This window comes from Pleurodeles waltl, chromosome 3_1 (assembly GCF_031143425.1).
Source record: "Pleurodeles waltl isolate 20211129_DDA chromosome 3_1, aPleWal1.hap1.20221129, whole genome shotgun sequence".
Taxonomy (NCBI): domain Eukaryota; kingdom Metazoa; phylum Chordata; class Amphibia; order Caudata; family Salamandridae; genus Pleurodeles; species Pleurodeles waltl.
This window is the reverse complement of record NC_090440.1, coordinates 42,760,817-42,786,754: the sequence shown is the minus strand read 5'-3', so window position 1 is coordinate 42,786,754 and position 25,938 is coordinate 42,760,817. Positions and strand designations below refer to the sequence as shown.

The following is a 25,938-nucleotide window of genomic DNA, read 5'->3' as shown; positions in this document are numbered from 1 at the left end:
GAAGATGAAGGGTATGTTTTTGTTGGGACCTGTGATGCTATAGGTTTGTAGTCCTATGTTTGGCGGAGGCTGCTTATTTTGTATTGTTGAGAACATTCATCTGCCCATGGTAGAGTAAAGAAGAGCCGGGATAACTTCTAATGGGATTGTGCCTACCACCCTTAGAGAGCTCTGGTTACTGGTAGGTAGGACCTTGAGGTCTCTTGTTTCCCCTAGTAGAGAAGCTCATTGTGGGTCCTCCTCCAGAGGAGCCAAGTCTTCATTGCTTTCCTTAGTTTCATTTGTTGTTCTGTGGTTACAGGGTGGGAATTTGTTTAACCGTCTTTGCTTGCTGGCTTGATATTTATATTCAAGTGTCAAGTCGGATAATATTCTACAACCACACATTGAACACTACTCATGTAAAAGGCACTAGTTTATTTCTCTGATGGGAAAGAGAAGGGAACATCCAATTATTCACAGGGGTGTAAAGGATGGTGTTTGACCACAGAGAAAAATGTTTTCTCTATGAAAAGCATTACAAGACAAAAACATAAATAAATGCAAATGCACATTTCCACCAAGCGTGCTTCAGCAGAGGGCCTGCCACATGGAAGATTCTGAAATGTATTAATGGACCTACACGGCTTGTCTCGGCAACCAAAGGTCTACGTAGATAATGAACGGGAGGTAGGAGAGGGACAATCTTTGAGGAACAGCCCACTTTGTATTCTATTCTCTGGGTTTTCTAACGCGCATGGCTACCCAAAAGGGCTTCCCATCACTAAGACCAACCAACAGATTTAAACCAACAGCCCAGTTTTTAGTACTTTTCTAAATATAACTTCTGATTCCGTTTGCCTTAACTGTAACCAAAGCGAATTCCTAAGCTTGTGGGCGAGGTAGCCAAATTGGGCAAATGAACAACCCCCTCCCCCCAACTCTGGCTTTTTGTAGTCTTGGGACTGCTAATAGCTGCTAGTCGGTAGAGTGTAAACGCCTTCCTGGATTGTAGGTTGTAAGAAGCCCTTGAATTAGTTTGGATCCTTTATTGTATATCGCGGTACGTACCAGTCAGGAGTGTTTTAAATTGGATTCTTTCATATGTGGGAAGCCAGTGCAGAGGCCAGTGCTGCTCTTACTGACTGCCTTCTAGTTATCTTTAAGGTAAGCCTAGCTCAGCATGGTTTCCCATAAAATGTGGCCAGTTGATTTCTGTCCATTTTACAGGATAGTTTCCAACTATAATCAGTTCCGTTTTATCTCCATTAAGTTTAAGATTACTAGCAGCCATCCAATCTACTGTATGTTTAAGACACCATTTAAGCAGGGTGGGGGTAGTTTGCCCTTTCTAAGACAAACTAATACCTATTTGTGTGTCGTCTGCATGTGAGATTGATAAAAAGACAAAGGACTTTATGATCTCTGTTAAAGGTGCCATGTACACTTTGAACAACGTTGGACCTAACAAAGACACTTGCTGTACTCTGCACTTAAGACGAAAGATGTTTGATTGCTTATCATCTTCGCATACATGAAAAGTACGACTATCCAAAAAAGATGTCAGCCATTTCAGTGCTGTGCCAGCGATGTCTCCTTCCGCTAATCTTTTAATTAATGTCCGATTTGATACAGTGTCAAAGGCAGCACGTAGATCAAGAAGCAAGATCAAAGCCGCTGACCCACCATTATCCAGGATTACCCGTAATAAACATCACTGATCTTGTAGGCAAATGAGATCATCCACAGACTCTCTGTTGTTGGTGAGAAATGAGTGGGCCATTGCAGAGCACGTCCAGATACTCCTGCTCAGTGTTTGTTCAGCAGGATTGTGTGGTCATGGTATGACATGTACCAGAGAAGCGGACAAGATTAAAGGGGGATTTGATTTTCTGGTGCAGGTAGAGTAACAGCTCTTTCCTCCTTGTCTTGGACAGTTTTACTTTCACTTTAAAGAGTGGGTTTCTTACTGATGGTTGCAGAGGAAGGGGTTTAGTTCAACATACTCTGAAAGTTATCTCATCACTGCTCGCTCCATGATTTTCCTGAGGCGAGGTAAGTAGGAGAGATACTGCTAGTTTTCTTGTATCTTCGGGTGGTGTTTACAAAAGAGGGCGTGATGGGTGTTTCAGACATTTGGGAACTATGCCAGACAGAAGATGAGGTGTTGATCAATTAAGTTTTGTCTGCTGCTAGAGGGGGAATAACTGTTTGAGACATTCAGGTGAGCAGAGGACATTAGGAGATGTTTAAGACTGCCACATTTTATGTTGGTGCTAAGAAGCCGAGAGAAGATTGTAGCAAGGGAGGCAATCTGTGTGGGGTATGGGTCCACATCCTGGATGTTAATGGTGAATTTGCAGCTTTGAATTCAACAAGGCCTTTGCAGGTTTGGCAGTACTGTCCTTGAGGAATTCGACTGGGTTTTTGCAAAGTTATTGGGACATGCAGCAGTCACTTTTAAGGGTCTCCGATTTGGATAGTTCCTGGTAAAGATTAAAAATATCCTTCCTCCACTTTTGAGCCTTGTGTTTAAGTTTTGCAAAGTAATGTTTTTGTTTCTCTTGTTGAGTTAGTGGTAGCCTTTATGTCTCTAATACAGGATTTAATGGTGTTTGGGTAAAATCTTGCACCATTGCTGTAAGGTTTCTGTTGACGCATTTCAGTTCATCAAGTTACAAGTTGATCTACTTGTTGGGGAACTTCAGGGCTACCTTGAGCTTTGTGGGTTTCTAACGCGGATGTTATGTTGTGATAGGGGTTGTCGAGCAGTGATTCGGGATGAGATGGCACAGGGTAGTTGGGGCTTCATTGTAGCTTTACTCAAACGCCTCTGTGCTTATTTTTATGGTACAGGGTAGGAGAGCGCTTTTCTATGTGGGCAGGTGGGTTTGTAGGCTCAATTGAGAGGTTGGTATATATGAAGATGTGGTCCAACCAAACCTGAGTTACAAGGCTGGATCTGGGCCACTGTGGGAAGGTGGGTTGTGTCTCAGGGGAGTTTCCTTGAGCACTACAGGGATTATTTTTAAATCACTATAACATTGGAGATCTGCTTCAAACAAAGAAGTAACTCTAGAGGACATATTACCTTGGCTATTTGTGAGCCAGGCCCTTTGTAAAATCTGTTTTCATTTATGTGCGGGTAACATTTTTGCTAGTGAATCTCTCTCCTGTTGCAAAGTTTCCTGTCCTGCATTGATTATCGTTTGCTGCTGGTAGTGCTCACATATTATAATATATGTTCTTGTCATTTGCAAACTGCCTAGGTCGCTTAACGATCAATTTAGGTTATGTGGGAGGTACTTTCTTGTTACCACACTATCTGGAGAGATGAAATATTGTTCCTAGTGGAGCCCGCTTTCTCCCTTCCCCTCCTCTCATTAATCGATCCCAAGGGTTTCACCTCTTGGAAACTGATATCATACTGTGGTCAACTACTGACTATCATGATGGGATGAAGATTTGTTTGGAGAGCTCCCACTTGGTAAGAATTTGTTCATGGTGGAGTCTCCCCCGCCCTTGGGAAGAGATAGCCACATTAGGGAGATAATCTAGTGTACAGACTGCACGTTTGGCAAGCGTTATCTCTGGGTCAGAAGGTAATGGACATTTGCACCAAGGGACAGTCTGAACTTTCAAGTGTAAAATCCATTTTGGGGTGATGTTCATTTCACTCTAAGGGAAAACCGAGGTGCAAACAGTTGATTATCTGTAGGCAGATGTCACTCGATGGATAGTTTACATTATGGGTAAGATCTCCCTTTAAGAAATATGTACCAAAAGTAGGATTCCTGTTCTAGTAAAGAGTTGGGCCACAATAGGGGGACCTCTGCTTTAGGGAACATGTGGCCATTGTGGGAAGAATCAACTCTTTGAGGGATCCGTGCCTAGAGCAGAAAAGTCACTTTGTGGGGAGATCATATTTTATATCCATTCACAGAAAGAGACCTGCACTATGCTGAAGAGTGAGCTCATCGTAGAAGGGAGTTGGCTTTGAGAGAGGTAGGGTTAAGTTACCTGAGGCAAGCCATTCAGACTGTGAAGTTGTCAGGATCAATACAACTGATTGAAGTTATTAAAGCCAGCTGGGAAGGCTGTTGAACCCCAAAGGTTATTTCTTTGTCTGGCCGGGCAGCAGTGAAATGAGATAGCATTCAGCGCACAAGGCAACCCGGCGCCAAGCATCACTTGAGCATTGTGCAGTCAAAAGTACCACTTACCGCAGTAGAGCAAAGATTGTAAAACAAATGGGAGAAACTTATGGAAACAAAATCTGATGATGGTTTGGGACCTCCATGCTTATCCACTGTATCAGATAGCCTGCTGTTCATAAAAAGGTACTCTAAATGGTGTCCATGTTTTTTCATAGCTATATCTTTCATATATTTTGTGTCTGCAACATGTTTAGTCTCCCATCACTCCTGCTGCAGTCTGCTCCAAATATTCACTCTGCTTTTGTGAAAAGATACTTTTTATATCCTTTAATTAGAAACCTTAGGCTTTGCAGCCCACCGTTTGCCCTAGGTTGTCACAAATTGCAGATTTCACAGCTCTTTGGCCTTCGCCTCACAGTCAGATTACGTAAATGTTCCTCATTGTAATTAGGATATTCACAGATGGCCACTTGGTTTCCTGCTTAGGTCTAGCTCTGTATGTGTCAGGCCTAGGAGGGTATTATAATTGGTTTTGCGGCCCAATTGAAACAATCTATGAAACTGAACAATTCATCTGTGGCCCAAGTGTGAGCCTGCAGTGTTGTGTTACATGCAGTGTACAGCTGAGGTTGGCTTCTGAGCTCCAAACACCTGCCAGTGGGGACTGTGTGTATTGCGACTACTTGTACTGTAAGAGTAAAGAAGTGGCTGTCGACTGAGAACAAACAGTGTTTCAACTTAAAGAGAAAGTAGTAGACTAGTTGGATATTAGAGGGAAAGCTCCGACCCCGTGTCTAAGGCGGTGTCTTTGAATTGTCTCTTTTAGTTTCGGGCCACATTCTTCCGCTACCGGGTAGAGTGACGTCACTGAGACACACCTCAGGCAGTCTGGATTTCATCTGGTAATGGGGGCCCAAAGATGCCTCTTTTTCAGGCATGAAGGTCACCTGTGCCAGTTTTACTTTTTTGGAATAATGCCCCTCTAAAATCTAGCCACCCGCCCTGCAGGTGAACCGCTACATCACAACAAATACATGCTATATATTGTTTTAATACTTACATCACCAACTCACCCCAAAGGAATCTAGATGAGCCCAACATTGACAAAACCCAGACACCTCCTATTGGCCCCCATTTATCTGAGAATGAGAGGGGGTGAGCAAGGCAAAACACAAACGCTGTGGGATAGCGTAACTGGATGGACGGAATGCGGAACCAATCAAACATTCACCCCCAGTCACAGATCTGGGTTTAATCCATCCATTATTTTACTCACCATGCCACCCCAGTTTGACCCCAGCCATATGCAAATCAGTCTTGACCCTGTTCCACAAGGGAACAGTCCAGCCCGAACTGCCAGGCCAGGTTCTCCCTGGACCGGAAACAAGCATCCTGGGACCGGTTTCAGGGTTTCACCCCTCATCAGCCAGGCTAGCTTGAATCCAGTGGCACAGTGAGCCCGGGACCCACGTCTGGGCATACCCGGCGCACTTAGGGCGGCAAAAGCAAGGCAAAACACAAACGCTATGGGATAGCGTAACTGGACGGAATGCGGAACCAATCAAACAGAGGGGGTGAGACCTGGCACATTGAAAGATTTTTCTGGTCCTTGGGAATCCCTGGCTACTTAGAACAGTGCAGGATATATTGAGGACCGAGCTGTTGTGGGCTAATTCCCTCTTGAGCAGTATCCTCCTAAGCTCACCTTCCAGCAGCACCGATTGGCTGAATGCATTATGTTAAGTTATGCAGATTTGTAGAGCACACTATCACCCGGGAGGGTATCCTACCACTGAACAGGTGTGAGTCAAGACACCCTTGGGGCCTACTGGGACTACTCAAAGCCAGGTCTTCAGCTTCTTGCGTAATTCAAGAAGGGGGAAGGGTCTCAAGTGTAGCGTCAGGTGGTCCAACGCTTTAGGAGCGATGTATGAGAAGGCTTGAATTCGGGATCTGATTTATCGTATGCGTCGAAGTAGGAGTCCAGACGAGTGAAAGTGTCTGGAACGTTAGTGAAAGCAGATGCGATTGTTGAGGTCTGTTGGGCCAGTGTTGTGTAGTGGCTTGAAAGGTGTAGTGGCTTGAGAGTGTAGGTGATAAGTTTGAATTGTGCTCATTTGTGATGGGGGAGCCATTGTAGCTCCTTCAGATGTGGTGTGAGCACAGCATGCAAGGTTGAGAGGGATTCTGGCAGTCGAGTTCTAAATTGTCTGCAGGCCTAAGGTGAGTTTTTTTTTTATCCCAACATAGAGGGTGTTCCCGTAGTTCACCTTGTTTGTGACCAGGGCATGCGTGGCGGTTTTTCAGGTTCTGATTGGGAGCATCTTCAGGGTATGGAAGCATAAAGCGGTGACCGCATTGACTTGGACAGTCATTTGGAGTTTGCTGTCGATGATGGTCCCATGGTTCTTGACATTGGATGTGGGTGTGTTAGTCGATCCTAGCTTTGTTGTCTTGCCAGGTGGAGTTCCACGGTGATGTACTTTTCGGCCTTGTCGGTGTTCAACGTTAGACCGTTGGTCTTCATCTAGTGGACGACTTCAGTCATGCAGGCATTGAACTTGTTTCAGGTAAGGGGCATCCTGTCCATGAGTGAGAGAACGACTTGCGTGCCATTGGCATAGGAGAGGATGTTGAGGAGGGATTATTGCTGGGGAGCTGCTGGGAGCAAAACTTGAAACAGGATGGATGGCTGGCCAGTAACGTTGTGCGAACAGCTAGGAATCTCACATAAGTGTATTTATCTTCTTTGTAACTGTGTTACCTGACCTGAAAAAGAAATGTTAGGACAGATGTTTGTTTCCCAGTCCAGTTACAAACATGTGTCTAGCTACAGTTGCAAGAACTTCCCTCTGCAGTCTCTGAAGTCTTTCTAAATCCTGATCTCACTTGATACTTCACAACCTGAATTTACACTCTCATCTATTGATGTGAAGCTGTGGCTTTTCACTTTGTGGTCACTTATCACTTCAACTGTTCAATTTCTGTTAAAAACAGCCTTTTCTTTTGATTCTTTGCAAAGTTCTCAGTCACTTGTTCTTGCAATATCTCTTTCCCTCTTCCTCGTGAACAATCTTTACCTTCTAGTTCACTTTGTTAATCACGATGACAGGCTCACTCATTGCACATTACCAGCAATAATTGTGATCTGGTTTCTCGCTTACTCTCATGTATCCTGAAAATGTTGAGAGGGCCCCGTTACTACAAATGTCTTTACACACCTTGGAGCCCTAGAGATACTTGCCCGTGTGACTCTTCTCTCTTCAGCCTGCCCACAAGCAAGACTTCTCCTACCGGATACGTGGATTCCTCTAGAACCAATAGCCTTGGCCAGGGGCAGCCGCATCCAGGAATCGCCTCTTCCTTCAACTCTGGAACCTCAGAATAATGAGTGGTGAATTTCAGACCGTGGCCTTTTTCAAACTCATGTCTGCTAACACGGCAGATGAGACTTCCAGAGTCTTACAAGACTTGCTCAATCTCGCTCAAGTGCGAGTAGGTTAATGCATCCTTCCTGGAAACATCCTCTGACATTGGCAGCTGGGCTGTGCTTGCAAAGTGGCCACGCCCACATAGGGCCGCCTTGATGGGCCAGGCCCCTGGCTGGATTGGGTGTGCAAGGTGGGCATATAAGGATGGGGCTGCAGCAACCAAGATGCAAGCTGGGAGAATCCTCAGCCCCCGAAGCTCCCTGAGGAGCTTGCCTCATCCGCCTTTACTTCATGATGAACCAATCAGCCCATGAAAGATTAGCTCACTGTCAGAGTGTGTCTCCCTCTGAGGTGTAACCAAGGAAGCTATAAGATGGACTGAATGATTCCAGTGACCTCTTCCTACCTCTAAGTCATAGGTCGGGTTACATCCACATAACACAAAACCAGTTATGTATTTTTTATATTAAGTGTTCATTTTAGCAGTGAGTGTTTTCAAACAGGGAAGTATGTTTTGAGAACAGGAGGTGAAGTACAGGTCTATACTGTTTGGTTCTCGGAAGGGAAAAAAACGAGAAAAATACAGTTTAATCCTATGATAACATTTATTAGACAGAATGAATGTCCTTAAAACATAAAGAACTTACTAAAAACATGGACATTTCAATTAAGAAATCAAATACATTACATTTGCTGAAAAAGAAATCACCTCTGCAAGTGACTTACTCATAACATTATAAAGAGCTTTAAATTCAAAACAGAATACGTGTGCGTTGTAAAGTCAAAACAGAATATGTGCACGCTTAAGAATGTACGTAAAAAGAACATTTTGTGGTAAGCCGAGAGACAAATGTATAGTTTGTGTTTTAATTTCACAACATGCAGTAGGGTTCAAATATCCATATTTCACAGGATACTAAAATATATATATTATTTACCGGTTTCCCATGACATATTTATTTTATCATCATAATGAGGACCAGATTATTTTATCTAAGTTATGGGGTAAAAATACAAAATTTGGAGCACATTATCTGGCAGTATTATTTTCAGCTAGAGACATCGTTTTTTGTAAAATCTTCAAATTATGTGGCACATGGAGTAAGTTCATACCTATACGGTATACGTAGCAGCACAATCACATAACTCCACTGTCCCATAACATGGCGCTCTCGATTTCAACACTTAATCTGAGATGCACAAAACCTAAACATTCTAATTTCAATTTGTGCCCATTAGTAGCTTCACTTTCGAGGAAAACAGTTTCAAGCAATCTGCCCCAAAATAAACCTGTATAGAAATATATAATAAGTAACGAGTGATATGGCCCTATAATGCCATTTGTGATGTAACCAGAACTCCCTAATCCCAATATGGTACCATAAAACTGACAAATGTAAGTGATGTTGTGTTTTGAGCCAGAACCACAGCTCAGTTTTTAACTGTTTTTTTTTTTTCAGTGAATTTCATGTTTTTTTTAATGACACTCAATTTCCAAATCCTCCTTGTACGTCCTTCGTCAATGCCCTGCATCGAACCATCAGCAAACGCCAACTTCCGCTGTGCACAGCCTTTGGCCGTATGCAGAAGGGTTGGCCTTATGTTAAGTCCACAGCGGGCAGCCATTGCCTGGTACATGCATCTTTTGGCTGTGAGTTTTTCCTTTTTTTTTTTTTTTTACTGTGAAAATAATTTTCTAATCTTGTTTTTTTTTTTTTTCCTTTTTTTTTTTTTTTACTGACAGTGGTGTTTTTGATATTCTCTTTTGGTACATTTTCCACACCTCTGACTGCCCACCAGCACTCTACTTGGGTCAGTCACCTGTTCATGGGGGCTCCCCTGCACAAAATGACGATGGAATTTCTTTTTTGCAACTCAGAATTTCTTTTTTTAATTGCATCTTTTATGATGCAAGAAATATACTGTGGCCTTCTCTAGCCAATGCCACTTGTCAAACAGTTAAAATGTTATTGAGAGAATTTGCATTGTATGAGTTGAAATTTTAAATGGCACAGATATACAAAAGTGTTAAGCCTTTAAAGCCTGCTCTGAATAGATGTACATCAAACAAATGCAAGCACACTGTCTTAGAAATGTCTACTTTAATGCCAAGCTTTGCACAAATCCATTCACAGGATTTGTCTAAAGGTGTGAGTACAATTTTCTTTGAAAGAAGAAATGATCAAATGTAACTTTTTGTTGCCCCTTTAACTTTTTTTTCCTGCTGCACAGATGTTAACGAAAATTGACTCGCTAATGTCTACGCCAAGGGATTGCCATTTTTTGGTGCAAACCTGTCCATGGGGATCAAAAGTTAAAGTGAAAAAACGCATTTTCAATGGAAAGTGCAGCTGAACCATTACTATATAAGAAAGATTTTATTGAAAGTTGAACTCTGGGAGTGCCCGCAATTGGTTTAGACTCTTTAACAGGATGAGTATTAAAATGTAAGCGTCTGGCGAATCCTTCAAATTCCACTGCGACTTTTCAGCAAAGTGAGCCTGTTAGCAATGCAGGGTCCGCTATCAGAGACAACACGTCAAAATATCCCCATCAGAGCTTTAGGAAACAGCCTAGAGACGTGCACTCCCAATGTCAATACACTGTTCAAAAGACCCTTCCAAATGGGTGGACATTCACAAACACGCTTCAGATCCCAAGCTATCTAGAAGCGTGGTAAGACAGGCCATTTTGGTTAAGGTCACTTGGGGTGAGTTCTTAAGTGGATGTTTTATTTACTTTATGGTGTCTGAGAAATGTTCAGTGTGGGTTTCACCTCAATTTTCTACTGATGGATGTAAGTGTAATTTATAATCCTATTTTATTCTCCATGTTTAACCTTCTATAGCCAACTGCAAATGTCCTCTTGTGTCTGATAATTCCGGTAATAGGTTATAAAATATTGAACTCATTGTTAAGAATCTTGGGCGATAATAAATGTGTACCATGAAGATAGTGAGTTCCTTTAGTTCTTAAAATCAAAAAATGACTCTGCCCTCACTATAGGTTTACTAAAAAGGACATCAAACTGTGAATCGTGCTCAACTTTTGTTGCAGCAGGCCAATTTCGGATGTAAAGGTGTTGACTAATTTTCTGACATGATTTTGATGATGAAGCGTTAACTCTGTCACAATGTTGCAGCTCAATAATCCATTACTTTGGTTACATGGCTTAATTTTTTTATTTTGAGCGGGTATTCCGATGTCATGGTGATGTAAAATGTAGTATAAGATCTATGCACTCTGTTACTTTTCTTATAGTCACAGTTCTTGATTGCCTGTACAAGTATAATATTTTGTCCCTTAAGGACTATGGTAATGGTTTGGGTCTATTGGGGTATTGTTGGGTGAGGGTGTTTCATTGTTACTTTGCCATTGTTGGCAAAGACCCTTCCACTGATCCTGGTCGGGGTGCGGGTGTGTTGGGTGGCGCACTCTCCTTTATGTACATTGACTGAATTACTTGGGCGACATCTCTCCTTATTTATCCCTACAGGAAGCCACATTCTGTGTGATGCTGCGTGGTGCCCGGATGGGTCAGGCTGCTCTGAGTGACATTCTGCACGCTGGCTGTGTCCCGGTAATCATTGCCGACTCCTACGTTCTGCCCTTCTCAGAGGTTCTCGATTGGAAGAGGTGAGAACAGCACCAGGTTACCCCTTACATGAAACCTGGGATCCGTTGCATCTTCTGTTTGAAATTTACATTTCCTATTGACGTTGCATTGCTGGACAGTTCTAGGTGTTCCATTGCAGGACATCTTTGATCAGATGCGGCCCGTCATTTGGGGAGTAGGGGCCACACACCCCCACCTTTTGCCCCTCATGAAGAGTGCCCGTCAGGCTGAGCAAAGGTCAGCCTGACAGACACTCTTCATGTTCAGCTCTGGCAGCCAGGAGTGAGACGTGTGCGATTTGCGCAGACTCCTGGCTGCCAGAGCTGAACTTTGCTGGGCTGAAGGGGGTCACAGCTCCTGTGGGCGTGACCTCCTCAGCTCAGCAAAGATGCCTGGAGGCCCTTCCCCTAGGTGATGAGGGGAAGCATCACCCACTGACTCTGACCTGGGCGCTTCAGGTTTAAGCCCTGTAGTGCCCAGGGCGAGTGTCAATCAGTGACACCTCATCACAGAGTGGGGTGGGATCAGTAGTCTCACTGACCCCATCCCACTCTGTGACAAAGTTGGGACTGCTGCCTTCCCTCACTGGCTGAGGGAAGGAGCAGTCCCAACCCTCCTGGGACCTGCGAGGCTGGAGGTAAGTGTGTGGGTGTTTTTTAAATGGATGTTTGGTGCATGCATGTATGTTTGACTGTTGATGAGTGTTGTGAATGGATGTGCGTGCATGTGTGAATGAATGTGTGAGTGTGCTTCCCGTCCACCCCCCTCCCTCCTAAAATTGCCGGCACCACTGTCTTTGATTGGAGTGAGCTGACTGTTATAGAGCAAAAAATGAGTGGTCAAACCAAAAAGCTCTTGATGCGACAGAGGACAGCGAGTGATAGAGGAAAGTAGAAATATGAAAGACCTTAAGCGTTTGGTCCAGGATTACAAATTCTTTCATATGCAGAACACCTCTTTTTTTTCTGGCACAGCTGTTAGTGGCCAAAGTTACTGTCCCTAAGTTCTATCACTTATCCTGTCCTTACTGACTCTGACTGAAACATAGGGTGCGCACATTGGTTGGGGAGATCACCACAAAGGCTAGTTGTAGCAGGACACACAGGAGTTGGCACTGGCATGAAGATGCAGATGTTTGTTGGTATATGACAGCACTTCAGTCACACAGCCATCTTCTTAGGTCCAGCACCTCAGCTGACAAACTGTTACTGATACTTTCAGAGCAATACTTTGACAGCATGTATAACATCTCCATGAGCAGAAGCTGAGAAATCAGAATTGACAGAAAGAAAAGACATAAAAGAACAAATAACATTAGTAGGCAAAGTAATCATTCAGTTTAAGGTTTTGCCACTATCAGGAAAGGAAGTGCCATTTCTGCTCATTTCACCCATCGGTATTCATCTTCTTCAGATACTCCTGCTCCAATCTGTCTCCGAGCTCGCCCCGCACCATCTACTGCACACAGCGTGCGGTAATGGGCCATCCCCCTTCAACCATTGGCTCAATTCACGGTGAGTGACATCATTTTGCTCTTTCACAAGGAACACAACCCCACACAAAGATTCTTAACAATAAGTTCAATATTTTATCACCTATTACCGGAATTATCAGACACAAGACGACATTTGCAGTTGGCTATAGAAGGTTAAACATGGAGAATAAAATAGGATTATAAATTACACTTACATCCATCAGTAGAAAATTGAGGTGAAACCCACACTGAACATTTGTTTCCTTTAGTGCTAGCGACTACTATTGCAATGCCTGTTTTTTAAAACCAAAATATTTATTTAGCTTTTTTCCAATTTTTTTTATTTTAAAGATAGGTGACGACCCAGGAGCACCCACACTCATAACGTTTTATAAAAACTGTGCCAAAACTAGCATTGACAAAGCCAAAATGCTGAACCAATTGGCTTTGCCAGTACTCGTTGTTTGTTGAGCTTAGACTCGCCCCACCATAATCTCATTTAAAATTACATATCGGAAAGACTAAGTTAAGCTGCGAGTGCACTCACAGGGAACAGAAACTGCACTTGAAAAAGTAGGAAAAGTCTTTGCTATCGACAAGCTACGGAGGTGCGTGACTACAGTGACAGTCTTGGGTTAAGAGGAAGATTCCAGGACTCACTCCTAAATGAGGCAAACGAAAAGATATATCACCCGACCCCCATCTTCCAGCTTCAGCAATTCTTCTGGGGGGGAAGTTTCAGAAAAGTGAGAGGCCTTCACTGGGGTCTTATTGTGGCCTTTAGTGAACATGTGTGATTGTAGTATTTACAGAGGAAAAATTCTGAAATCATCAGATACATAGGGTTCCTTTATTAGCAGTTGAGCCTGGGGTATGGATGCATGCTGTCCAGGGCCATGGATAGTGGAAATATTTTTGGTCCAAGAAAACAATTAGTCAGTGAACATGTGGGCATTTGGCTTATTATCAACCACTGAAATAAAAGATGTTTGTGGAGGCACCCCAGATGTATGAAGAAGTTAGAGACTGTGCCCAATTTGGAGATTGCCTGCACGAAGAAGATTGGTGCCAAACCCTCATTGAGTTCTGTATAACCGATACTACTGTGGCTTTCTTGAGCTGAAATGTCTCCCCCGAAACATGCAGCATGAGGGGCAACAACTGCATCAAAGAAAAGAAACAAAACCTATTTCAGGCAAGCATCCAGGAGGATTCACTTAAACAGTGACAAGAAAAGCAGTATAGGTTGCAGGGCCCCCAGTGGCATCAAAGAGACCAGAACAAATTTGTTGACTTTATCCAGAAACTAAAAAGTGGTACTCTATGAAGAAACGCCTTCAAACCACTGTGATATTGTGACAAAACCCATTCTACGTTACCAACGGCTTCTACATCACCGGTGGAGGATCGTACACAGAACAGGATACAGAATTATCCAGGTACCGGCTATGTGAGAGCTTCAGCAGTGCCTCAAAGTAGCGATATACTTCTGAATCAACCACAAAGAGGAAGATTAGTTTCAGGGAGGACATCTCCCAAGAGCTCAGTTCATACTAAATATCATTACGAGGAACAAAACACAAGATACTGCTCTGCGCCTTATTTACCATCTGACCAATTTCATACAGTTTCAGACGAGGACTTAGACTGGCAGTCTCAGGCGAGGACATTAACAGGCCAAGATTGTGAAGGTAAGAGGGGAAGATGCATGCAGCGTGCACTTTATGGATTCCAGCTATGAAGAACAGTTGGGAAACATATATAACCAGTCCTTTTCCGTCCTCTTGAGACTTTATTACTGTATAATGCATGAAGCAGATTTTGAGCATGAGGTAGTTGTGCAGATGGAAGAGGAGCATTTTCTTATTGAGAAACTGGTCTTGGGACAAAAAGACTAATCAACCTATCAATGCAGTAAACCGTGTTAATATCAACATCAGAAAATTTTAAAGCAGCTGTTAGTAATGGGGTCTTTAGTTGGTATTTGGTTTGCACCCTGTCTGAGTAGGGACCCTCACTCTAGTCAGGATAAGGGAGATACCCGCTCAGATAACCCCTGCTCACCCACTTGGTAGCTTGGCATGAGCAGTCCGGCTTATCTCAGAAGCAATATGTAAAGCATTTGCACATAACACCCAATAATAAATGAAAACACTACAAACGGACACCACACCAGTTTTAGAAAAATAGCCAATATTTATCTATATAAAACAAGACCGAATACGATAAAAATTCAACATACAGTAAGAAAAATATGAATTCTGCAAGATTTACTCAAAACTACAGTTCCTTGAAGTCAATAGCTCCACAGTTCAGGCCTGCTGCGGCGTTGCGGGCCAGCTACGGTGTCAGGAAGACCCGCAAACAGTACCTTGGATTTGCAGGGCATTGTGATCCTCGCGGTGAGCTCCGGAGAGCGGCGTCACTGACGTCGCGGTATCGGTTCCAGAGTCGGTGCAGAAGTCGTCGGGCCCTTGTGGTCACATGCGTTGCAGATCGAACTCCAGGCTGATGAAGTCAGGTGCGCCGGCGTGGATGGCGTCGGGGCTGCGGTGCGAGGCAGGGCGATGTGACGTGCGGTACCCACAGGTCACGGTGAAGGCAGCGGCTCGGTGACTGCGTCCAGCGGCGTCGATGAGACCAGGGCTGCGGTGTGAAGCGGGGCGGTGCGACGTGCGGTGTCCACATGTCACGGTGCAGGCAGCGGCGGTGTCGTTGCTGAAGCGCTTTTGTCGGTAGGCCCAAGACAGCGGTGTGGGACGGTGCTTCGTGACCCTCACGAGCAGTGTCCACAGGCCACGGTGCAGGCAGCGGCACCGGTGTCAGCAGGAGCAGCGTCGTCGGGGATGCCCAGGCTGCAGTGTGAGAAGGCGATGCCGGAGTGTGGGGCCACAGGTCGCGGTGCGAGCAGCAGCTCGGTGAAGTCGTCCGATGACGGCATCCAGGAGACCAGGGTCGCGGTGCGAAGCGGGGCAATGAGACTCCTTGTGGCGTCAGCAGGTCATGGTGCAGGCCAGCGGCGTCGTTGCCGGCGTCCCGGTGGGTTCTCCTCTTGAACAGCACAAAACACACAGTTCCCAGTGCTGCAGGTCGAGGAAACTGAAGTCTTTGGTGTCCCTGAGACTTCCACCAGGAGGCAAGCTCTACTCCAAGCCCTTGGAGAATTTTCTCAAGCAGGACACACAGCAAAGTTCACCCTTTGCACTCTTTTCAGGCAGAAGTAGCAACTGCAGGCCAGTCGAGAAAAGCAGCACAGCAAAGGGACGGTACTCCTCTTTCAACTCTTTAGCTCTTCTCCTTGCAAAGGTTCCTCTGGATTCCAGAAAGATTCTAAAAGTCTTCTTCTTATACCCAGTTCTGCCTTTGAAGTTGACAAACTTCAAAGCATAGTCTCAAGTGTTTGCTAGATGCTTTCTTGGCCAGGCCAGGCCCCAGACACTCACCAGGGGGTTGGCGACGGCATTGTGTGAGGGCAGGCAAAGTCCTTTCAGGTGTGAGTTACCACTCCACCCCTCCCCTCCAGCACAGATGGCTAATCAAGATATGCAGGCTACATCCCAGCCCCCTTTGTGTCACTGTCTAGAGGAGAAGTGTGAACAGCCCAACTGTCAAACAGACCCAGACGGGGAATCCACAAACAGGCAGAGTCACAGAGTGGATTAAGAAAGAAAATGCCTACTTTCTAAAAGTGGCATTTTCAAACTAACAATCTAACAACCAACTTCACTAAAATATGTATTTTTAAATTGTGAGCTCAGAGACCCTAAACTCCCCCTTTTCATCTGCTCTCAAAGAGAATCTGCGCTTTAGGGATATTTAAAGGTAGCCCCCATGTTAACCTATGAGAGAGATAGGCCTTACACACTGAAAACCGAATTTGGAAGTATTTCACTGTTAGGACATATAAAACACATTAGTCTATGTCCTACCTTAAACATACACTGCACCCTGCCCATTGGGCTACCTAGGGCCTAACTTAGGGGTGCCTTACATGTAGTAAAAGTGAAGGTTGAGGCCTGGCAAGTGGGTACACTTGCCAAGTCGAATTGGAAGTTTAAAACTTCACATACAGACACTGCAGTGGCAGGCCTGAGCCAAGTTTACAGGGCTACTAATGTGGGTGGCACAACCAGTGCTGCAGGCCTACTAGTAGCATTTGATTTACAAGCCATGGGCACCTCTAAAGCACTTAACTAGGGACTTTCCAGTAAATCAAATATGGCAATCATGGATAAACCAATCAACAATACAATTTTTCTAGGGATCAGTTGCACTTTAGCACTGATTAGCAGTGTTAAAGTGTGCAGAGACAATAAACCAGCAAAAACAGACCTGAAAAAATAGGAGGAAGAAGGCAAAAAGTTTGGGAATAACCCTGCATAAAGGGACATTTCCAACAGCAGCAATGAAACCTACAGCTGGCATGGCAAAAGTATTGAGAACGTATAAGGCCGCTGTTCATGATTAAATTTACTTGAAAGTACATATGCTTTCTGCTTCAGTGGAATGGCATGCTGCTAGAAAATGCGTGTATACCCAAGGCATATGGGGTGGCCTGTCCACCACCAGATACATGATGTAAAAAGATAGGTGATGCAGGCAAGAGAGTTGCTGTGGGAGTAGCCAAGAATTGGTCTGATCTTAATTCACAGGTTGTGGTAGGTACGTATGATCAGTATCTGTGGGAGGAGATGGAGGAACTGTTACAACTCTTAACCAGAGAGTGGTGAAAAAGTAAGCGCAGGCGATAGTCACTGAAAGAAAAATCATTTCAAATGCTGCCATCTGTTGTGTTTTGGATGCAGTCGACACTACGTGCAGACAAGTTAGCCCAAGCATCCTGCTAAGAAATCATGTGGTTGCACATCTGTGTTTTGGCCTCAAATACTGTGACATCACTTGGTATACCCTTCGATGGAGAGCATCTTTAAGACAGCAGGTAGACGAATTGCTAAGTCACATAAAGAAAGACACTAAAACAGTAAAGTCATGGGGCTAGAGGAGACGTTATAGCAGCACAGGTCCTATTAAATATGCTTCTGTCAGTCACATCAAGGGTTTTAACAGACTATGAAAATGGACCAGCAGCATCTCGCACAAACACAACATCAGTGGTACAGGTTTTGGGGCATCACAAGATCAGGGTCTAATGGTCCTCAACTTCAAACTCCTGTGGGGGAAGGTTGAGGGGTTTCCCACAGCAAAGTACAGAAATCTTCACAGACAAATGAGTGTTTTCAACAGTGCAGAAAAGATATTGTATAGAATATGAACAAAATGCATAGGGGGTGTTTACAAAATGTATAGTTGTGGTGGCTGGGTTTTGGCGTCTTCAAAATGTTTCTACATATCCTTACCTAGGTGTCTGGTTGGTAAAGAGGAACACACAAAGCAATGCCAGTTCATTCCCAAACCTCAGTGATGATGCAGCAGAAACTGAGGTTTTCAATCCTTGCCAAAAGTCCTATCTGATTCCAAAACAAATACAGAATTTCTTGGCTTGTATACTCAATTTGATCACAGCAAAAGCCTATCCCACAGTGCATATTTCAGAGAGCAGTTCCTCTTTACCAGTCATCACAGTATCTGACCAAGGGGAACTGATGATATTATTAGGACTGAGGGCTTCTCCTTTCATATGTAGTACAGAAAAGGAGCATTGTTCTTGTTACTTCCATCGTGGCAAGGCAAACCTAGCGCACTCAGCTTCTGAAGACGGGTGTTTACCCATATTGCAAGCTGCCTTGCCTACCAGACTTGTTAAGCCAACAGAGGTCTGGTACTCATCTGAGCATTTTCTTTGTGGTCAGACCAGATCAGGGTGTTTAGTGGAGGGAATTCAAAATATTTTTCATTTGTAATAAATCGCTTATTTCTCTGAGGCTTGACATGTTGTAATTGTCCGGTGCATGCTTCACGCCTCCTGTCCCAGTCTACTGCTGCTAGTACGTAGCATGCGTTATCTGACATTCCAACAAGTGCGCTAGAGTTCGCCCATGTGATGCATAAACTGGCAAAGACCCCCACCTGATTTGTTGATTCCGGTGGCAGGAAGCAGCCTCTTGAAGAAGGATGGAGCTGGAGTCTTTGGATGCATGCAAGCTCCTTGTGTGTAAGTGGAAATGTTCCGCATGTCCAAGCTGAGCTTTAAAGCTCCTGCAGGATGAAGAGGCGGTCCCGGGCCCCCCATCCCTGTTGCTCCTCGCCCATCACCCGTCCAGAGCACCCCTGATCTACCAGCGTAGGAAGATGAGTCAAGCCCTGCAACAGCCCATCGAGGAGGCCAGCGGGCAACCCAATGTAGAGAGGCGAGCAGAGCTACTGAATTCCACAAGAAGCTGAAGACGTGGCTCTTTGAGTGAATCGCCCCTGGGCAAGATCCACATCCCTGCTAAGTACCAGGATACCCTCATGGGTATTAGTGTGCTATAAAAATATTGTAACATAGCATCTGAACATATAAGCACTCGGGCCGATTCACAAAGGGCCTCCACAGTCGTGGCGGAGGCATCCAGTAGCGCAGTGGTGGGGCCAACACTCGTGGCCGGACCTCCGTAATGGGTAACTTAGTACGGAGGCCCTGCCGTGAGTACGGGACCGACGCCATGAGTGCATGCCCCCGCCACGACTGCAGGGCATCTGCCACAAGTGCGGAGGTCCTTTGTGAATCAGGCTCTCAATCGAGCACTTTGGCTCCTGAAATCCTAGAATTTGGTTCTTGCAATTACCCAGGGTTTTTGGATGTTGTGAAGGAAGGTAAACGTGCTGCTACTATAGCGTGTTATGCTGAAAAATGGAAACATGATTGAACATTCATACATGTCTAACCGCTGCAAGCTGCAGTCCAATAATTAAGTAATCTCAACAATCTGGGTTATATTATACCTTTTTATGGGTTCATTTGCCAGAGTCCCTGCATTTGCATTTAGAAAATAGACAACGGGTCTCCATTTTCAGAACTCCCATAATTAATGGATTAAAAATGTGCCTACAACCTAGAACACCGCAGCCACCTTAGTGGGAATTAAACTTTCCCCTTACCATGTTAATGTGTGACCCCTTTGAACCACTACTTTTATGATTCATTCAAGCACTAATTTTAAGAGTAACTTTCTCCGTGGCAGTTACTTGATACTGCCACATTACATGCTTTTACTGGATCTCTTCTGTTTCCAAATACTTAAGGATACTACTGTGTTTTCTGCCAAAAGTGTTTTCTCCTTTTCATATTAATCTAGGAATTTAATTTTCCAACATTCTTGCAAATCCACAAGGTTTAGCTGTAAGGGCTTTGCATAGTTTTACCATTAAGCATGCTTTAATGTATTATAGTGCCAGAAATAGCTCACTCCAGAAACCTAGTTGTGTGTAGTTTTTTCAAAACTTCATAGGAGAAGAAATATCCAAATATCTGGAAATGCAACATAGATTGTCAAGGGTGTTCCCGTAGCTTATGCTAAAGAAGCCAAATACTGGCTCGAAGAGCACAGATACACACTGCACATTAAAAGGAGCCTCAGTAGCATTTCTTTCTTTTTATAGGTGAGCACAAAGTGCTTCGTCCATTCTGTAATCTCTCTTTGGGCTTGAAACCACGCCCATGCCACGTCAGTCACTTACATTGGTTCGTGGGCTTGCCTTTTAAAATCCGCTTGCTTTCATTTGTGAAAGGCATGCATACGTCATGCCTTTTCCGGTGTTTAGCCCACCTAGACAGCACCAGTAAAGTACCAAAAACATGCGAGTGTCAATGTTTTCAGCCTGGAGTCTGGACTACTTTATCTGTTTATTTTCCACACAGCTCGATCGCGCTGCATTTTACATAGCGCGATCGCACTGTGTTTTTTTTTGCTTTACAACGCTAATAGCTCTAACTCGAACAAACGAGAGACCCGTTGCATTGAAAATGCTTGTTTAAATTAACCTACCTCTAGCAACCATTTGTGCATCTGCTACAGGACATCTGTGTACACACTTAAGCACTGTTGTCGATACAGGATAGAAAAAGCACAGGTGGACCAAACTATGCTAGATGGTACTTACTACTAATGCTATGACTTTCTGTTAGCTGCTTCTTTGCAGTCTGTGCTGAGCATGTGATCAACTCGTGCTGGAAACAGGAAACATATCCAACCTCTAACACCGTTTGTTGCTTGTACATTGAAATGCAATCCTCCCACCTCACCACCAACTGGAAAATAGTTTGCTAAATTTAGGTTCAGAAGTCCAGACGAATGCCAGCATTCCAGTAACAGAGAAAAAACATACTGTACGGTTGAGTCTGTGCCCCAGTGCATTGTGGGTTTCTCAGCGCTTGATCATGAGTCAATCCACACAAACTTTTATCTGAAGTAAAGACTTTGAGGAAAAACAAGTTGTATTATTTGAAACTAGTTGGGCAGTATGTGAAGCTTAACATTGCAAGCTGTGAGTGATTAAACTTAAGAAAGGTTTCCCTTAAACAGGCGATTACTAACAACCGCCAGCGGCTGGCCTTTCTTCCTCATGACAGACTGAGCTACATTTGGACAGTGGTGTTGACAGTTGTCAGTCTTCAGACTTCGAGGCTCATAGCACCTCTGATGTTGTGTTTCCCTGTGCCATGTTCCACTCCAGGCTGCTCTAATGTCCATCACATAGGAGTGGAACCAGTTTTATGGAGATGTGAGGAGTGTGCTGTGGCTTTGTGCTGCACTCATTCTCTGTTTGGCACCACTCAGTGATTTTCAGACTACATAGCAAACTGGGGTCACAGATGCATTCTGATTGAGAAATTCACTTCGGACTCCTCATTCTCATTATCTTCTGGCCTCCGCGAAACCACACAAGATCTTACCACTCGGATTTGAGAACAGCCACATTGGCATATAAAGACTATATTCCTCATCTGAAGAAAGTAGGTCCACTCCTGGTGGACAGATCCTTGTCCGTGTCATACTTTAACATGCAGGGAGGAGTGCAATCTCACGGATTGCAAACTGCTGTGCAATCTATGGGATTGGAACATTGACAAAAATTAGGCCATCTGGCAGCAAAGGGGAATGTGACAGTCTATCTATTCAGCAGGTTATTTTTCACCAATCATGGTAAGAATTCCTACTGGAGGTGGCAGACCTTATAGCTCAAAATTGAGTTATAAAACAATCTTTGTGATCCATGCAAACAAAAAAGTGCCATTTGTTGTAGCTTGCCACAGCTTTCTCTGCAGGGTTCCTGTAGATATGCTCCTCCTTGCAGTGGACATCTGGGTGCCTCCTCACAAACTGCTTCTTGTAGTATGTTTAGTAGTAATAGATTGATACTACTAAAGTACTTCAAAATGCTATTCACAAACCTACGGGTGTAACTCTCAACCTCTCCCATCTTTCTGTCGGAAGATCCTCACACATGTAAGTTTACTGCTTAATTGTAAAAGTGGGAGGGAGCAGGGAAGTGGCTGATAGAAGGGCATACTCACTAAATGGGAGAGGTTTGGGGAGGAATAGGAGAATTAGGAACGGGTTAGGGGGGGACATGCACCCACTCACAAAAGAGTAAGCCCATTGCTGTTTACAAACTGCATTCCTGAATTTACTGAAGCCAAAAAGGGACAAAAACAGTAGTAAACTTCTACAGCTCACAGCTGAGCAAAGACCTGCACCACTCTTGGTCAACTACTGCTTGTTTTAACACCCTCTAATAGAAAATAATGGAGGTAGGGACTTAAAATAAAACCCCATAGGGAATATTACATTATTTAAAGTAGCTACAAATATAAATAAACATAATTTATTGTAAACAAAATCTAAAAATAAATATTTATTATATAATTATAAAACATCTGAACAACCTTTTTTAAATTTATAAATGAATGTAGCATTTTCTTATTTTATTACAATATAATCAAATTGCTCTTAATTATTTATATCTGACTTTTAATCACAAATAATCCATAATAAAAGATGTGTTTTCGTTCACTTTGAGTGAGAATTTGTTTCTAATTTAAACCTGCTAAAAAAAAATTATTCACTGAATAATTTGAATTAAAGTTTTAATACAAGATTAAGTTAATAGTGCTGTAGCATATTATAAATTTTGTTCATATAAAATACATTCATAAATGTACACTAATAGTTAACATCCATCCAAATATTTTGACTACTTCTCTAGATAATTAAACGTTTCTACTTTCCCTATAAATACTATAGGGAGGCTCTACAGTTTAGAGCAGTGGTCTCCAAATCTCTATAATGCCTCTTTTGGTCAGAGCCTGGCATCCCCCTCCCCCCTGGATTCACTTGAGGCCCCCCTTGGGGGGGCACCTCCCAGTTTGAAGCCCCCTGGTATAGAGGAACATCTCCCTTCCCTCTCGAGGACAAAATGAGGTTAATGCAAATGTGATGGATAAAAGCGAAATGTTTGTGTTAATCTACGTAACAGAATAAAGCTCAGAATTGTTGTGTGGGGTATTATCAAGGTTGTGTATGTCCACTGAGACGTAACCCTGATGTTTAACTGTAAAACCTCTATTAGCTAGAGCCTGCCACAGTATAAACCCTTTCACCTTTCTGAGCAAAATCTCAACTACAGCGGTGAATTAGCAGCCCACTGTGTAGCCTCAATATATTGAAAGGCTTTAACCACTGCCCTCAGTTAAACTCCATTCACATAACTGAGGTCAGAGGAGCTAATTTAGAGCTTGGTGTTTAGTACTCTGTGCCATCTTCAGTGCGCCCACACAGCAAAGTTTTCTGCTTTTTTAATAAACTCCCAAAGCTGGAGTTTGTTATGTGATATTGTGAAACAAAAAATATATGGTCTGACATACTGTGAGATTTCTTCCAGCGCGGAGATTTCTCCCACCGCATGGAGGTGATTTGTTTTTCCCTACAGGACTGCATGGTGGTCCCAAATAGGAAAATAATTATTTCAGAATATCTGCCCTTAGGTACTTTAACTGATGGCCGAATGTCAGTCTTGCCATCAGTCAATAGTGGAACCAGGGTAGGCTCCTCTCCAAATAGAGTGGGGTGGCCATGAGTTTGGTGAAGGGGGTACTCTGTCCTTTTTTGGCATGGTACCCTGTCTGCCAAACTCTAAATAGGTTTCTAACCCCCCCCCACCCAAGTTAACTAGCAGTTCTTGATTCACCAAAGACTTGCACCAACTGAAACACTCCGGTGGATACTGCAGTGTTCTCTGCATGGGTTTAGGAATGGCTCAATGTCATCAGTTCCAGGGTCTGGTAATGATCCAATAATCAAATGCATCGAGTCAGCTGCTGCAGGCGCCACCAGAGTTACATGTAGCAGTTCCCTACTCTGGCACTTGGCCTTCAAGTTCTCAGCAGATACTTGTTTGCTAGAGCAAATCAATTATTTGCATGCAAGCTTCCCCTTTAATATACGTCTGACACTATATATATATATATATATATATATATATCACCATGAACAGGCCTTCGCTCTCTCCTCTTATCTGATTTTAAGTCGTCAAGAACCCTTTTCACGTGTGATAAACTACAATGTAGGTTAATTTCAACACATCTTAAGTTTATTTTAAAACAAAATTCATCTGAGTTCAGATAACCTCTAATTCAGCGCCTGTATCCGCCCCTGACACAATTATATAAACTGGAATTCAAATAAATAACAGCTCACTATCAGGCTATCCTAATCTTCTGTATAATCTCAATAATAAACGAACAATTGAAATGATTGAATGTTTGAACGCATTTATATAGTGCAAATATATTGGCGCTATAATAGGAGAAGGAAGAAAAACTTGTCCAACCACAACTGACAATGAAAAAGAAAAAAAAAGAAGAAAATTGGTTAGAGCTGCGGGAAAAAGCCAGGTTTTCAGGAATTTCTGAAAGCGTTAATGTTAGGAGCTAGTTTAACAAGACACGGAAGGTTGTTCAAAGCCTTTGCCGCAGAACAGATCTGCCACCTCTGGTTGTAACCTAAACTTTGGGATCCGTAACAATTTGTTTTTAGCAGATCTTAACTCTCTGTTAGGGGAACAAGGCACAAAACGATCTAACGAAAACATAGGTCCAGTTCGATGAAGCACCTTGTAAACGTTACTTAAGGATCTAAGTGAAATCTGTTTTTCAACGGGGAGGCAGTGAAGAAGCCGTAGAACCTCTGTAGTAGAACTAATGTGAGCGAGTTTAGTAGTCGTTCTGATGGCCGCGTTTTGAACCACCCGCAGCTTCCTAATTAGATATTTAGTCAAATCCAAATAAAGTCTATTAGAGTCTTAAACTCTTAGACTCTTGAACTGATTAAGGCATGAACAACAGTCTTTTCTTGCTGGTAGGGAAAGAAAATCCAAGAACTTTATAAGGGACATGATTACAGAGAAACAGATCCCAAAGAACGAATCGACCTGTTGGCGGAAGAATAGATCATTACCAAACTTTACACCCAGATTCCTTGTTACCTTGGTAGGCAGCGGAGGGTTGTCAGATTTCTTTCAGCCTCCAGTCCGAGGCGGAAAACGGGTTATTTGATGCGAAATGGAGAATTTTCATTTTCTATACATTACATGTTAAAAACAGCACAAAGGATTTATTTAGCATGCATTTAGTGCAGTTATCTAAGTCCAGCTCAATGACTATCCTTCAAATTATCATAAAATGGATAAACATATCTCGGGATGCACCTCATAAGCCCCAGCTGACAAAGCCTAGCATATTGCCAATCAATTTGCCCCAAGGGCAACGTAAGGACTGGACGTTGAAAAACATTGGCAAGATCTCATACTAACCCCTACTTTGCACCTGCCCCATACACTACTCGGAATATAATCCAAACAATCTCCGGTCTAAACAGCATATTGGACAAAATGACAGATACTGACAACTCTCTCAAGGAGTTTTAAGGATCTACTTGGAGCTGGTGGACTATCCACTGTCCGTCTTATCCCTAGTCCTTCTACAATGGAGTTTTGATTACCCAATTACTTTTAGAAACAAGATATGCTTTACAAGCAGTCACCATCATCACATTTCCAGGACAGAGCGAGTCCTTGCTCAAGGGTGCCCAACAGCTCAGCCCAGCTCTGCCTCTAGAAATGTCCCTCAGAGGTCATAACCTCAGTTCTGAGACCCTGCCCTGACTTGTGATGAAGAAAACAATGGTCAAAATCGTATCTAATTTTCACATGAGCCTACATAAGTGAAAGGTCCTGTGACAGTCAGGCCAGCTTTCTTTAAGTTATTAGTAGCCCATCCAACTAAATACAAGAGCTCATGTAGTGGAATTGCCTCCTAAGAGAGAGGTTGAAATCCTACCT

At 43.5% G+C, this 25,938-nt stretch overlaps 1 protein-coding gene across 1 annotated transcript in view; it reads left to right on the top strand.

Annotated features, from left to right (window-relative positions):
* Positions 1-25,938, top strand: part of EXT2 (exostosin glycosyltransferase 2) — a 324,143-nt gene that overhangs the window by 117,628 nt on the left and 180,577 nt on the right. The window contains exon 6 of the mRNA XM_069221798.1: positions 11,064-11,203. Within this exon, the coding sequence (XP_069077899.1) occupies positions 11,064-11,203 (140 nt within the window). The remainder of the gene's footprint in view (positions 1-11,063; positions 11,204-25,938) is intronic.